The sequence below is a fragment of the Chrysemys picta genome, chromosome 1 (assembly GCF_011386835.1).
Source record: "Chrysemys picta bellii isolate R12L10 chromosome 1, ASM1138683v2, whole genome shotgun sequence".
Classification (NCBI taxonomy): domain Eukaryota; kingdom Metazoa; phylum Chordata; order Testudines; family Emydidae; genus Chrysemys; species Chrysemys picta.
In genome coordinates, this window is record NC_088791.1 from 283,593,029 (window position 1) to 283,608,353 (window position 15,325).

At 45.7% G+C, this 15,325-nt stretch overlaps 1 protein-coding gene across 2 annotated transcripts; it reads left to right on the forward strand.

Annotated features, from left to right (window-relative positions):
* Positions 1–1,078: 1,078 nt before the first annotated feature.
* On the forward strand, positions 1,079–6,192 carry LOC135980854 (uncharacterized). Of its 2 annotated transcripts, none has more exons than XM_065581144.1 (2): positions 1,079–1,211; positions 3,986–6,192. In XM_065581144.1, exon 2 carries the CDS (start codon positions 4,161–4,163, stop codon positions 6,069–6,071), a length of 1,911 nt encoding a protein of 636 aa, XP_065437216.1. In that variant the 5' UTR covers positions 1,079–1,211; positions 3,986–4,160; the 3' UTR covers positions 6,072–6,192. The 2 variants fall into 2 exon arrangements, with proteins under 2 accessions (XP_065437216.1, XP_065437217.1); XM_065581145.1 differs by lacking the exon at positions 1,079–1,211 and adding an exon at positions 1,516–2,347.
* Positions 6,193–15,325: the final 9,133 nt, after the last annotated feature.

The window sequence follows — 15,325 nt, forward strand, 5'->3', positions numbered from 1 at the left end:
GATGATTTTTACCTTTTTCTTTAATTAAAAGCCTTCTTTTTAAGAACCTGATTGATTTTTCCTTGTTTTAAGATCCAAGGGGTTTGGATCTGTATTCACCAGGAGTTGGTGGGAGAAAGAAGGGGGGATGGTTAATTTCTCCTTGTTTTAAGATCCAAGGGGTTTGGATCTGTATTCACCAGGGAATTGGTGAAAGGTTTCTCAAGGCTTCCCAGGGAAGGGAATTAGCCTTGAGATGGTGGCAGCGGACCAGAGCTAAGCTGGTAGTTAAGCTTAGAAGTCTTCATGCAGGCCCCCACATTGTACCCTAAAGTTCAAAGTGGGGATACAGCCTTGACACAGGCCATTACATAAAAAATTCTACATTCAAAGAATTTTAAAATTGCGAAGTCAAGCACTCAAATGTTAGGAAATCTTCCTAGCCAAAATTTCCTACCTGGATCCTCAAAAAGAAGAACAGGAGTACTTGTGGCACCTTAGAGACTAACAAATCTAAGGTGCCACAAGTACTCCTGTTCTTCTTTTTGCGGATACAGACTAACACGGCTGCTACTCTGATACCTGGATCCTGCTTCCCAAGACTCTACAGCTATATACCTGCTAGCCCCCTCCCCCACTGTGCTCCTATCCAGCTCCCTCATACCAGCTCTTGTCCCACTCCCCATCTACTTCCACCCGACACCATTCTCCCCTTTTCCCTCTGTGACAAACTGTACCCCAAAGTTGCAGCCTATAACCCCCAGATTCATCATTAGGGTGACCAGACGTCCCGATTTTGACGGGACAGTCCCGATTTTAGGGGACTTGTCCCGCGTCCCGACCTTACCTTGGTCGGGACGGCAGTTTGTCCCGATATCCGGGGCCCGCAGCAAGCCGGCGCCACCCACGTGTTCTTCCCCGGCCCCGGGGCAGCGCTGCACAGCTGAGCTCTCAGCTGGTGTCCTCCTGCCGGCCGGCAGGAACCTAAACAATCCAGCAGCAGCCCCAGGCATACAGAGTGAGGCAGCAGGGAGGAATTTTCCACAGCACGGCTGGGGCTGCATGCTGGGGGGGCGTGGCTTGAAGACACAGAGAGACTGAGTTCCCGCGCTTGCCTTGCCTCGACTTGACCCGACCCCCAGCCACGCGACCCTCCAGGCTAGGAGCCAGAGCGGGACCTGCCTCTGCCTGCTGGATGTTTGCTTGCTGCATGCTGCTGCTCCAGCCTCGTGGTAAGCAATCAACTTACTCCGGCTGCTTTTGCTGTGGCTAGTTGGCTGTATGTGTGCGGGGGGGGGGGGGGGGGGGATCTGCCGGGAGGCAGCAAGAGTGTGGGGTGCTGTGGGGGCTTTTGTAGAGTCGCTGTTCTGCTCTGCTGATGCAGGGGGCCGCTGGCCTGGTGAGCATGGGGGCAGGGAACCACGTTCTTTCAGAGGGGGCTAAGCATAGTAGTACCTACACCCCCCAGCCCACTGGGAAGCAGCTCCTCCCTTGTGGAGGAAGGTGCCAGTGGGGGGTGGGGACATTGAGTGATTGGGAGGGGGGGTGAAAATAAAATAAAAAATAGGGGAGGAAAGAAATAAGCTAACGAGGGCGACTGTCCAGCAGGGTTGGGGGGAGGGAGGCTCAAGTTGTGACAAATGTTCTCAAGTTTTCAATGAATCATGTGTGCCTCAGTTTCCCCTAAATTTTGCATGGCTACCCAGTGGGGGAATGGCCAAGCAGGTGTGAAACCTGGAGGCCAAAGGGGGGACTCCCAGGGAGGGTGTGGGCGAAGTGACTCCGATTCTGAACAGCTGCGGAGAAGGGAGCGGGGTGGGCTAGGGGACACCCCCGCTACCTCCCAGCTGGGGGCTGCAAGGCTTTAGGAAATGGGGTGAGCCCAGCCCTTACCTCTCTTGCTCTTGCCAATCTGCCCCGCTTGGGGGCAGGGGTGGCAGGTTATATGGGCTCGTGGTGCCCGAGCACCAGGAATATTCAAGGCTGGGGGCTGTGCTCCACCAATATTTGGAGCTGGGTTTCTCCCTTGGCCCTGCCTGGAGCGGGCCCTGGCCCCTGTAGGCCACCCCCCAAGTCCCTTCCCCCACCCCAGAGCTTCCCTGCCTGAAAGAAAAGAGCCCAGTGCCTCTCCCTTGCTTGCTTCTGCTTTGCTGTTGGCTGCGGCTGCTTCTGCCTAAGGGCTATCGCACAAGAGCAGCAGGAGGGGGAGAGGGAAGGGGGGATGGGGGAGGAGGCACACATGTGTTTGGCAGCCCCCCTCCCCTCCCCTCCCCTGGCAACCACCTGGAGGAGACGCCAAGGGGACTTCTTGCCAGGAGACGGACATCTGGAGTGGATCTCACTCACCTGAGCAGCTGCTGGGGCTTTGGTGAGTGTTTGACCCTGTGATCCACCCACCCCCCCTCAGCCCCCACTCCTGCTCAACGTTGGGCAAGGGGCATCCCCACCCCCCACCCCCAGTGAGGGGCAACAGGCTGCAGCAGGGGAGGAAGGAAGCCACATGTGATGGCAGCCCCCTCCACCCCAGCACCCACCCACCCACCAGAGGGGAGATGGGGGAGGGGGGCTTCCTAGTCCTGAGCAGCTGGGGCTTGGGTGAATTTTGTGACACCCCCCCTGCACCACAGCCACCACCCTGCAGTCCCCACTCCTGCCCCACACTGGGCAAGGGGCAGCCCCATCCCCAGTGAGGCTATGGTGAGGGGCAGGAGCAGGGGAGGCCACACATGCAGGGCCGGCGCTTCCACTAGGCGGTCGCCTAGGGCGGCAGGATTTGGGGGGTGGCCACACCCCAGCCCACCCCAGAGCCCTTATCTGAGGGGAAAAACATGCAACTTAAAGTTGGTGGACCGTTTGGAGTATCATTGTGTTTAGCACAATACTTGATTATTTTACACCCTTTAAAGTATATAACTAGTTATATACAGGTGTTACGAAGTGGGAATGTTCTTAATGTTTTCTCTGAATACTGTGTGGGTGCCTCAGTTTCCCCTATGCAGTTCTTAAGGATCCAGATGTTGGGATAAGGGGGTATGATTGTTGTAAAGCCCTAGAGGGCCAGTGTGATGCCAGCTGCACAGAGAATGGCCAAAACCCTGCCTCCGGGCAACCGATGGCCTGGGCCGCTCTCCTGCAAGATGCCAACTGAAGTTGTTGGAGAACAAAGAGATCAGGTGGCCTCCTAATGCCTGGAAAAGAGACAAAGGCCAGAGCAGGGAGTGTCAATGCCTGTGCGGACTTCCAGGAAGCGCATGGTGTGGAAGGGGATGCTGGGATGCTTTGGAACCACTCCTTCAAAGCCAATCAGGACTCTGGGGGAGCCTCCTCTCTCTGAGCATACTGTCTCCAGGGCAAGAAGCTTACACCTTCCTGGGTCTGACCTCGGAGCATTCAGCATCCCCTTCCACACCATGCGCTTCCCGCAGCGGGTCCGCCCAGGCAGGTCCTGGGGCAGCCAGAGGTCCCTGCACTCCAACTCTGCAGTCAGACGTGACTCTCAGCCAGCCAGTAAAACAGAAGGTTTATTAGACGACAGGAACACGGTCTAAAACAGAGCTTGTAGGTACAGAAAACAGGACCCCTCAGTCAGGTCCATCTTTGTGGGGGGGTGGAAAGCCCAGACCCAAGTTCTGGGCCTCTCCCCATTTCCCCAGCCAGCTCCAAACTGACACTCCCTCCTCTGGCCTTTGTGTCTCTTCCGGACAAGGAGGCCATCTGATCTCTTTGTCCCCAACACCTTCCATTGGCACCTTGCATGGGAAACTGAGGCACCCACACAGTATTCAGAGAAAACATTAAGAACATTCCCACTTTGTCACAACAGGTGCAACAAAATATAATACTGTATATTGAAGCAGGCATCTGCTTGATGTACATTCGGGATGCCATTGTCCCGATATTCAGGTAAAATTTTACATTTGGTAGTGAAATAGAAAATTAATTGATTGGGAATGTCCCATTAAACCTGATTGTGATTGGTTATCTACTAGCATTTTTGGTTTTTCAGGTTGTTTTCCGGTGTAACGCAAATTTACGGTAGTGTACAGTTCTGAACCACAGTGCATACCGTAGGACAAACTACAGTGGGCACGTAAGAACACGTAAGAAGCACAGAGACTGCGCAGTTCTTTTCAGTGGCTAGCTATCTAGCTAACGGTCTTCAGCCGAAAACCCCACCTGAAATGGCAACGGCAAGAGAGGAGCCAACTACCAAAAAACAAAAGAGACAGTGCAGATACAGGACAGAATGGGAAGCCACTTACACCTGGATTCGGAAATCCTATGTGTGTGATTCAAAAGCCTTTTGTAAAACATGCAGGAAGGAATTTACCATTTGCCATGGCGGTGAGTCTGATGTTAAGCATCATGCTGAATCAAAAAATCATGGACAAAACACCCAGACTCACAAGAGCAATACCATGGTCTCACATTTTTTCAGCAAGCCAAATGAATCCTTCAATAACAAGGTTATCACTGTTGAGCTAACTCAAGTTTACCACACAGTAGTCCATCAACACTCCTATCGCTCGTGTGACTGTGAACTTAAACTGGCACCTATCTTCTATCCAGATTCAACGATTGCAAAGCATATCAGCTGTGGCCGGACTAAAGCGGAGGCATTGCTCAAAAATGTGCTGTCACCGCTCTCAACCGAATTTTTAAAAGACCTCCGCAAGCCAGATGGTCCCTATTTCTCAGTTGCCACAGACGCATCTAACAAGGGCAATGTGAAAACTTTCCCCTTATCACTGAGATACTGGACACCTGAACATGGGGTCCAAGATAAACTGTTAGACTTCTATGAGCAAAGCGAAGAGACCGCAGAGGCAATAAGCAACACGTTACTTGAAAAACTTGCAACACACAAACTAGACCTAAACAAAGTGTCTTCCTACTGTGCTGATAATGCAAATGTGAATTATGGAAAGCGACAATCAGTGTACCAGAATTTAAAAAAACAAAATGAAAATATCTTGCCAGCAAACTGCCCTGCCCATATTGTGCACAATGCCGTGAAACATGGTAGCAATACCCTACACGTTGACATTGAGACTCTGGTGATTAAGATGTTCAATCATTTCAGCAGTTCTGCTAAGAGAGTAGCAGCCCTGAAGGATATGTTTGACTTTGTGGATATGGAGTATGCCACTTTACTGCGCCATGTTCCGACACGCTGGTTGAGTCTTTTCCCAGCTGTAAACAGGCTTGTAAATACGTGGCAGGCTGTGAAGTGCTACTTTGTTTCTCTGGGCAGTGAGAAGTGCCCAAAATTTCTATGGATGCTGTTCTCGGACAGGGAAAATGGTGAACAAGGTGAGGGGCCTAGCAAAGTTGAGGTTCATCTGTTTTTCCTCCAGAATGTCCTGAAAATCTTCAATGATACTGTGCTCTGTTTGGAAAATGAGAGTATGACAGCATGTGAACTGTATGCCATAATGAATTCTCTGAGAATTAAACTTCAGCAACGGGAAAATGACAAATTCTTTGGCTCCAAAGTTGAAAGTGCATTAACTGAGATGCTGCCTGTCACTGCTGCATGTCTCCAGAAAGACTTCCTGAACTTTTACAATGTGTCGATCCTATATTTGGAGAAATGGTTTGATTTTTCAACAGCTGGCTACTTGTTCAATACCCAGTGCTTGAACATCAAAGTTAATAGGATATTCGAATTCAAGGATCTGTCTGCAGCCGTGACAGCTGTAAACCTTCAGAAAACAGTGGATCTTGATCAGCTCTATGATGAGTACTGTATCATCAAAGACATCAACTCCAAGTTGGAGCCTGGAAACTATTCAGTTGGGGAACTCTGGTCTCAACTGCTGAGAAACAAGGACAGTAGCACTGAATTCCCGAACATGGCAAAGCTGGTGTCATACGTGCTCAGTATACCCGTAAGCAATGCATACTCTGAGCGTGCATTTTCAATCATGAAAGGTGCATGGACTGATGTCCGGAATCGAAGCAGCATAGACTTGGTGCGGAGTGAAACCCTTGTCAAAATGAATTTCCAGATGAGTTGTAAGGACTTCTACAGCTTTGTGATTGCCCAGAAGCAAGTTATGGCTATGGCAAAGTCAGCCAAAAAGTACTAGATTTCTGGCATATCTGAGAGAGATGCAAATTGGGAAGTTGATGTATTGACTGAATAAAAAACCCGGCCCTTTACCCCTGTTCTTTGTTTAGTGTTCAAATAAATCTGTTTGTTTAAATATGTATTATGATTAAGTCTATAATTTAGACTCTCTGATTCCAGACCTTTGTGATGTAGTTTGCTTCAGCTGTCAGTGGCTGAAGCTGGGGCTGAAGGCAGAACTGGGGGCCTCCCCTCTGTGACTGCGGCTAGAACCCCGGGACCCGTCACTCCCCTGCCCTGCAACTGGATCTGACTTTGCAACCAGGATCCTGCGCCCCTGTCCTGCAGCTTCAGGCGGGGGCTGGAGCCGGAGCCCTGTGCCCCTGGCCCCATGGCTTCTACTGGGGGCTGGAGCTGGGGCCATGAGTCCTTGCCCTGTGTCTTGTGGTGCGGGCTGCAGCAGGGCCGTACAACCCCTCTCGCAGCTTGCTAGGGCCCCCCCTCATGGCTGTGTGCACCTTTGTCTGTCATCATAGTCTCCTCCCCCCCCCCCCCCCCCCGCTCGCCCAATGTGTCCTGATATTTCACTCTTGCGATCTGGTCACCCTATTCATCATTCATATATGGTTGTGAAATTTCATACAAAGCTTGCCATGTAAGATATCACAGGAAAGGTCATGATCTGCTGAAACCAATTGTTCTGTCAAAATATGTACATTATTAGCTTGTATGAAGTTATGAGATTTTGCTGTATGGTTGTCACTGAAATATGTTGTGAGTTTGGGAGTAGTCCAGTGCTAGTTCTCCAGTGACAATAACGAAGGAGGTGACCAACACCCGGGGGGGGGGGGGGGCTTAAACAATCATTAATCACCTGGGGAGTTATAAACAAAAGATTTACAATACTGTAAGAGAGTTGTGCAAGTACCACACAATGGGGCTTGCTCAACGATATGATTCAGGTGCACAAGACCACACCAGGGGGATCGCTCAAATTTGGGACTCAGCAAAGTCCACCAGGACATATCTGAGCTAGTATTTTCCAGGTACAGTGACAGGGAAAGTCCTGTTCAGCCCCTAAAGCCTGGAATGAGTCATGCTCAATCAGAGAGAATCTTCAGAGAATTTAGCTGTTGAACACAAAACTGAGCATGTGAGATTTTTAGGAGCCATATATCTTGGCCAAATTTGAGTATGTTTCACAGGAAGATGAAATTTGTTAGTGTCCAAAATATCTTCCAGCTGGGATGGTACAGCATAATTATGTACAAGGCAACACCTAGGAACTTAGAGAACTTTGCTTTCAGGAATTGTTTGATCATAGGGGAGAATATGTATGGAGGAACAAATAATGACTGGATGTTGCACTATCTTAGCTCTCTCTCTTTCCATGTTTGCATACTGAACATGGTGTCAGAAATGAGTAAGCTCCTGTAGGTATGTGAAATCAGAAACTAAGAATATTGAAAAAAAATTAATAAAAAGAGACATAAAACAATCATGGCAGCAAGATTCCTGTCTGCAGGCAAATGGACATTAAAAGAGACGTGTTTAGCAACTGGGTATTCTTTGGATCACAATGGGAAAACTACAAAATTGCAACAAGCTGGATCAAAAGGAAAAACAAAATAGGAGCATCCACACTATTAGCTGTAATGGGCAAAGGCTGCCGCATGCTCTTGATATGTCGGCAGTGGACTGGTATGATTCATGTAAAATCCCAGATGTGGGCCAAAAACATTTCAACCCATACAAAATATCACATATGAAAACTTTGTAAAAATCTTATATTTGCAATAAGAATAATCAAGATTCTGGAGAAACAATAGATCACTATAATGCCAAACTCTACAAAAATGGCTGACTCATGCAACTATTAATCCTTAAAAGATGAACCAATTAGTGATAGATTGGTAATAGGGACAAATGATGCAGGAGCATGAAACAGAATGCTCAGAGAATGCCCACACTTTACCAACCACAACAGATTTATGAATAGCTAGTGATGAAGTTGACATCCAAATGCAGAGCATAAGCGGAGCAGACACAGATAATTGACCAGGTATCACAGGGAAAGTATAAAATATAAAGGAAAAATACACAAGAATTTGTTCAAAAGCAAATGACAAATAAAATGCAAAGGAAGACCTATGGGTACTGTGGAAAAAATCATGTTAATGGAAAATGCCCTACATATGGGGCAATATATAGTAATTTTCTCAAGAGAAATAATTATGCCAAAGTTTGCAGACAAGAAAAGCAAAGAAAAAACATGCATCATATTGAGGAAGGAAGCAGTGATTCAGAGGATGAGATGTTGCACATAGATGACATTCATGCAATTCAAAACAGCAAAATAAAGCTTTATAAAGCTCAGACTAGCACCAGAGGTAAAGACATGGCAGCAGCACACAAACAACAGGAAACTGAATGCCAGATAGATAGTGGTGCTTCAGTGAATGTGGTAGGCTACAAAGACTTCATCAGCATTATGCAAAACAAAGCAAAACTGCAACCAAGCAAAACCAAATTAAAATTATACGATGGCACAATTATAACACGACTAGCACAATGTAAATTAAAAGCAGAATACCAAGGAAAAACATGTAGACTGAAATATCACCTTTTACAACAACACAGAAGCCAGTTCAGATAAAATTTGTGAGTGCATGAATCTACTACTACTAAACTTGGTACAAACAGTTCATACAATAGCACACAAGCAAACAAACAAACAAAAAATATATCCAGAACAGAGAATGGATTGTGCAGCAAAGCTGCTAAAAATTATCCTGAAGTTTTTTGAAGAACTAAGATATTTTCCAGGCCTGTTACGCCTGGAAATAGAGAAAACAATTTCTTTAGTACAGTAAGTACTTCACAGAATTCCCATTGCATTCAGAGGAAAATATAAAGGGGCAATACATCAACTGGAAAAAGGAAGGCATCGTTACTTAAGCCACTGAGCCTAGAAGTTGGATAAACAGCATGGTAGTCATTGACAAGCTGGCAAGCTTCACATTAGCATAGACACAAGCAATTTAAACAATGCACTAAGAAGAACTACTACCAAATGCCTACAATTGAAGAGAGAGAATCTTACTTGGCAAAAGCAAAAATAATCTCAGTACTTGTTGCCAAAGACAGATATTAGCAAGTGCTATTGGACTAGGAAATATGCTACCTCAACACCTTTTGAACATTAGCAGGTGATTGAGGATGGCTGGGAATGCCATTCCAGTTCAAAACTGTAGCAGAATAAATTCATTGCCACCAACAAGATGTACTCACAGGACTCACAGAGATCAGCATCATAGTTGATGTCATTCTGATTTCCAGATGCAGAGACAACATGGAAGAAGCTCTGGCAAATCATGACCACAACCTCACCAATCTTTGAGAAAGAGCCAGAGAAGTAAATCTGAATTTAAGTAAAAGCAAGATGAAATTGTGATTTACTGAAGTACCATACATAGGGGAACTTGCTAACCCCAGAAAGGTAAAAGCAATACAGGAGATGCCAACACCTAAAGATATTAAATAAATTCAGTGACTATTAGGATCTGTAAAGTATCTGACCTTCTATTTTTCCAATCCTTTCAGATGTGTGTGAACCTCTGAAGTGAATACTGGATAAAGATGTGGCATGAAAATGGTTACTTCAGCATGATTATGCATATAATTTTACCACACTAAAATTTTGCATTATTCACAGAACAATCACATTAAAAATAGATAAGTTCACTCTATGGTAATGGCAACAAAATTGTGTATTAACTGAATGTGGACATAAATATGAATTTATTAACACAAACAGCTTAATATTTCTGCTAAATAAACAGACGGCTTGCTTACATGAACATTTAGTTTGTGGTAAGCTGTGGTGTGAATCTACCCCACACTAGCCTGCCATGGACTAACTATCCATGTGGACCCTGCTTCCAGGCATTAAGTGTTCCTTAGTTTGTTTTGATCAAGTCCCGTTTCAAAGACTAGATTAAAATAACTAACCAACTGTTAATGCCAAAGCAGCAGGTCCACATGGACAGTTCATCTACAGCAGGTTAGCATGCAGTAAATTAATGTCCCAGCTTGCTGCAAACTAATTGTTTGTGTAGACAAGCCCAGAGTTTAATGCAAGGGGAAATAGAAAACAATATTGCATTAAACTCTGGGCTTGTTTACATGAACAATTAGTTTGTGGAAAGCTGGGATGTACAATACTTCTTCAAGCAACCATAACAGGAAAGTTCTTGACTTAACAATACTTTTTTGGTGAATTTCCATTTACACATGGCTGTGATATTGGTACAAGAAGTTAGACATTGAGAGACTGTCACTTTTGATGTAGCCTGTCATGTCTGAGCATGTTATTAAAAGTTGAGCATGGCTGTTGTGTCTATGCTGTTGATTGGTACTGCTATGCATTACAGGGCAATTACCGCAAGAAATGGAAATCAGAATTTCATGCTTCTCCAGACCTGTAAAATATCAGTTCTTGAACTACTTCATAATAAAGCCAATATTCTTGCTGTGCTGGAATGTTGTCTTCAAACAGTAGGATATTTTAATATAGCGTGGTGTTAAGGTGTTTTGAATGATTTGGCTCAAATACACTGAAAAAAAAAGCAGCAGGTGAAAAAGTGAGAGGTTGAGTCAAAACAGTGTGTGATGGATTTTCCCGGGGTGACATTTGGACTGTGGGACTGCTGAGACCTCTCTCCCACCAACCTAGGCTCCCTCTCATACTGTGATGCTGAGGGCAAGCTACAAATCTCTAGCAGGTACTGCATTTACACAGACATCCACAGGAAGGGGTACACCAAGTTACATGAATGCTTTTCCCAGCCATTCATTAACCAACAATAGAAAGGCTCCAGCCAATTCTTCCCAGCTCCCCAGCTTTGCACCTCAGAACTGTATTTTCTTGCCCTGGTTAGAAGCTTGACCAGTGTATGTTCATTACCCAGTCTGCCCCTCCCTCAATGTGGACACACACTAGCCTTTGCAAACTGAGCTGAGATTTCCCAAGCACTTCAACAAAACCACACTGTTTTAGGTAAAATATAAACAGATTTATTAACTACAGAAAGACAGATGTTAAGAGATTATAGGTAGTAAGTGTGAAGATCAGAGTTGGTTACCTAAGAAATAAAATAAATTTGCAGGCCAAGTTCTATAAATTAAACAGGATTTGAATCAAACAGTGTCTCACCCTGACAGATGGTATAGTTCCTCAATACATAGGCTGGAACTCTCCTTCAGCCCGGGACCACCCTCCCCACTTCAAACTTTTTGTCCTCCAGACATGTTTCTAGGTGTTCAGTTTTGGGGGGAGTGAGGCCAAGTCATGATGTCACTTCCCCTCTTTATCGTTTCTTCCAGCTTGCTGGAATGATCTATGCTTGTGATGTGGAAGTCCACCCCCATTGGTCAAGCAGCCTCCGTTGTCTACTTGCTGTCTCTGAGAAGTCTTCTGGGATGAGTGTTGGGAAAACGGATTCCCTTTAATGGGCCATCAGCCCGTCTGGCTACTCCACTGTTGTACCTGAAAAGCTGGTTGTGGGTGTTCCCAACTTCCCAAATTATTTTAGTAACACACACATAGCAAAACTTCATAACTTCACATACAATGATAGCACATACAATCCAACAGGACATTAATGTTCAACGCATCAAGACTTTTAAAATGATAGCTCTCAAGGCCTACTTTGTACAAAACATACCATAATTATATGACAGTGGTGAATATGGGGGTTCCAGGATGTTGCTTTGAGGTACAGAATGTCACACAGTAAAATCCTAACTGTGTCACAACTAATTTGCTTACTTTCAAAAATATTTTCCTCCACAAATACTCATCAGGCTTCAGCAAATGTTCCATGCATGTCACGTGCACAGCATTTAAATACAAAGATTTCAAACCTCAATCCCAAACTTTACCTATGTAGGTGGCATTATCTGTCACAAATGTAATGATGTGATTAAATAGTATTTTGAATTTCTCAACAGTTTCCCTAATTGCCTGGCCTACTGCTTTCAAATTAACTGCTTCCAAAACTTCATAATTCAATCAAAAATATCCAGATTGATGTGTTTACTTGCAGCCGAGGTATCCACATTGTCACTGCTTCTTGGGACGGGGATAAAAGAATATTAAGCACATATTTGTATCAATGACAGTAGTTTCTTCAACTACAATTGCTGATTCTTTCAAAGGCTTGCAGCTTTTCTTTCACCCTAAGAAAGAGCCCTCACCCTCCAGCAAACGGCAGTAGAAGCTGGTGTTTGGTAACACAGGGGGAATGGGAAGGAGTTTCAGACTCAGCTAGGCACTGTAGCAGACCAGTAAGAACATAGAGCAGAGGGGGAAGGAGGCTCCTATCTGCCCACAGAGGCAGAAGCAGGTGTTTAGTAGTTAAATACCAGGTTTTGTCATGATCTGCTATGGGCATTACACTAGTCACTTCTTTCTCGGGGTCATGGGAAGGGATTTCTCCCTTGTCACCAGATTGACTAAGGCAAGATGGGTTTTTTCACCTTCCCCACAGTGAGTTGGAGGTGAACGTGAATGTTGGAACCGTTATGTAAGTGTGGGGCTTACATAAGTATAACCCTTGTGAAAGCGTGGGGCTGCTGATACTGCCAAAAAGTCACAATCATTTTTTGTTTACACAAGAATTTCTCACTGTTTTCACAGTTGAACTGAAATTCATAGGTTTCATGGTGACCGCCATGACATAATTGTATCCTCAAACGTCACCATCACACATATCAAGGAGCTGGTGACTAAATATCCCATCCTGAAATGTTACAATGTGAATGGAGGGACAACCACACAATGTGATGTTACTGAGACAGGACTTGAGGCATCACTCTTACAAAAGGGACAGCTGGTAGCTTTTGCATCAAGGTCACTATTGCCCATGAAATAAAGATACACCCAAACTGAAGAGCAATGTCTTGCAATAGTGTTCACAAGAGAAAAGTCTGACCAGTCTGTTCAAGAGTGGGAAGCCATTCGAATAGACAGTAACCACTACAGAACATTTTTAAAAGAGCAACTGCTAGCGGCCCCGGTATGTCTTCAGCCTATACTACTTAAACTGCAACACAACAACTTGTACGTATGCTACAAGAAAGGGACTGAGATGTACATAGCTGAGTTCTTATCCAGAGCAGCCTTGCAGCAAGAAAATACATCAACTGAACAAGAATATGAAATCTTTAAAGTGGTAGAAATACAGAAAAACATAGCTTGACACAGAGAGCATCAACCAGGCCAGATATGTGCCAGTGTCAAGGCAGGGACTGAACAAAATCTGAGAACAAACTATACAAGACAAAGATTAACAAGTGCTCACATTCACCATTCTGTCAATTGTAAAACCCAGATCACTGATAACATACATTCTTTCAAGAATACATCGAAGACATTCCAGAATAGAAATATGTATCCAGAAAGCCAGAGATGCTGTATACTGCCCAAATGTGACTAAGGATATCTGAGACCTGGTGAGCAGTTGTGATACCTATAGGGAAATGTAAGCCAAGCAGCAAAAAGAGATAATGAAAATATACACAATTTCCAACAGACCTTGGAGCAAAATAGGAATGATTTTTTTTCATGGCAAGCCACATAAAAAACCTCGTTATTGTACACTACTATTTAGATTTCTGGGAACTATACAAACGTTAAACACTACCTCAGCAACTGTGATAGACAAAGCAATGAAACATTTTCAGCAGATATGGCATTCCAAACTGTAGTTTCAGACAATGAATCCGAGTTTCCTTACAGTGAGTTTGTGCAATGAACCCAGGAGTAGGAATTGAGTCATTCCACATCATCACCATATCACAGCCAGTCAAATGGCAAAGCCAAATCAGAGATTAAAAGTGCTAAAAGTATATTGAATATAGCTGCACAAAAGCAAAGAATTTAGATAACTTCACTTTCAATAAGTGCTTGATGAAAGACAGTATATGTGGAAGAACAAATCGAGCTTTGCGAACAGGGGCTGCTAACAGGGAGTTTCGCAAGGGAGTTTGGAAGGGGAGCAGGAAGGGGGCGAGGGTCCCTTGCCAGTTCCATCTGTATTTCTCTTGATTCCCCTTAATACCTATAAAGCAACTACATTCATAACTTTTTGCTTAAACAACCCTTTCAGCTGACAGGGGGCTGCAGACGGGAGTTTGACAGAGGGAGGCTTACGATGGTTAGGAAGACCCGCAACACCTGTGCCAGCACTGCTACTGTCTCCTCCACCTGTGCCTGTAGCCAGACAGAGCGCCTGAGCATGGATGCCTCTACCCAGATCCTGGTGTGGTTTTGCAAAGACTGTAACTTGCAATTTCCACTTACTGATATCCAGGCTGCGGGGACCATCCAATGTGAGAGGTGCCTGCTGGTGGAATCTCTCAGGCAGCAGGTGGGAGAGCTACAGGAGGAGGTGGCTAGGTTGAGGAGCATCCGAATCCACGGGCAATTCCTCAACAGTGTCCATGTGGAGACAGCTGAGGTAGCTGTCCCAGTACACAGGACTGCTGATACACCACTGGTGGAGGAGGAGATGGCTCAGGGTGGACACTGGCAGCTGGTTACTTCTGGCAGCAGGCAGTGCTCCACCCTTGCTCCGAACCCTCCTGCCATGGTTATAGGTAACCGTTATGCTCTCCTTGATACAGGAAAGAAGGAATCACTCCCTACAGTAAAGGAGGAGAAGCCTCGTACCCCTAAGGCTGGAAAGTCTGCTGCCACCACTGCGAATAGGAAACGTAGGGTAGTGGTGGTCGGAGACTCTCTGCTGAGGGGGACGGAGGCGCCCATCTGTCGCCCTGACATTTCATCTCGGGAGGTATGCTGCCTGCCGGGGGCCTGTATCCGAGACGTTACGGAGGCATTGTCGAGGATTATCCAGCCCTCTGACTACTACCCCATGCTACTCATCCATGTGGGCACAAATGATACTGCGCGGTGTGACACTGAGCGGATCAAGAGTGACTACAGGGCTCTGGGAGTACGGGTGAAGGAGTTTGGAGCGCAGGTGGTATTCTCTTCGATTCTTCCTGTCAAAGGTAGGGGCCCGGGCAGAGACAGATGCATCATGGAGGTGAATGCCTGGCTGCGAAGATGGTGTCGCCAGGAGGGCTTTGGCTTCCTAGACCACGGGATGCTATTCGAGGAAGGACTGCTAGGCAGAGATGGCGTTCACCTTTCGAGGAGAGGAAAGACCCTATTCGGACACAGACTGGCTAACCTAGTGAGGAGGG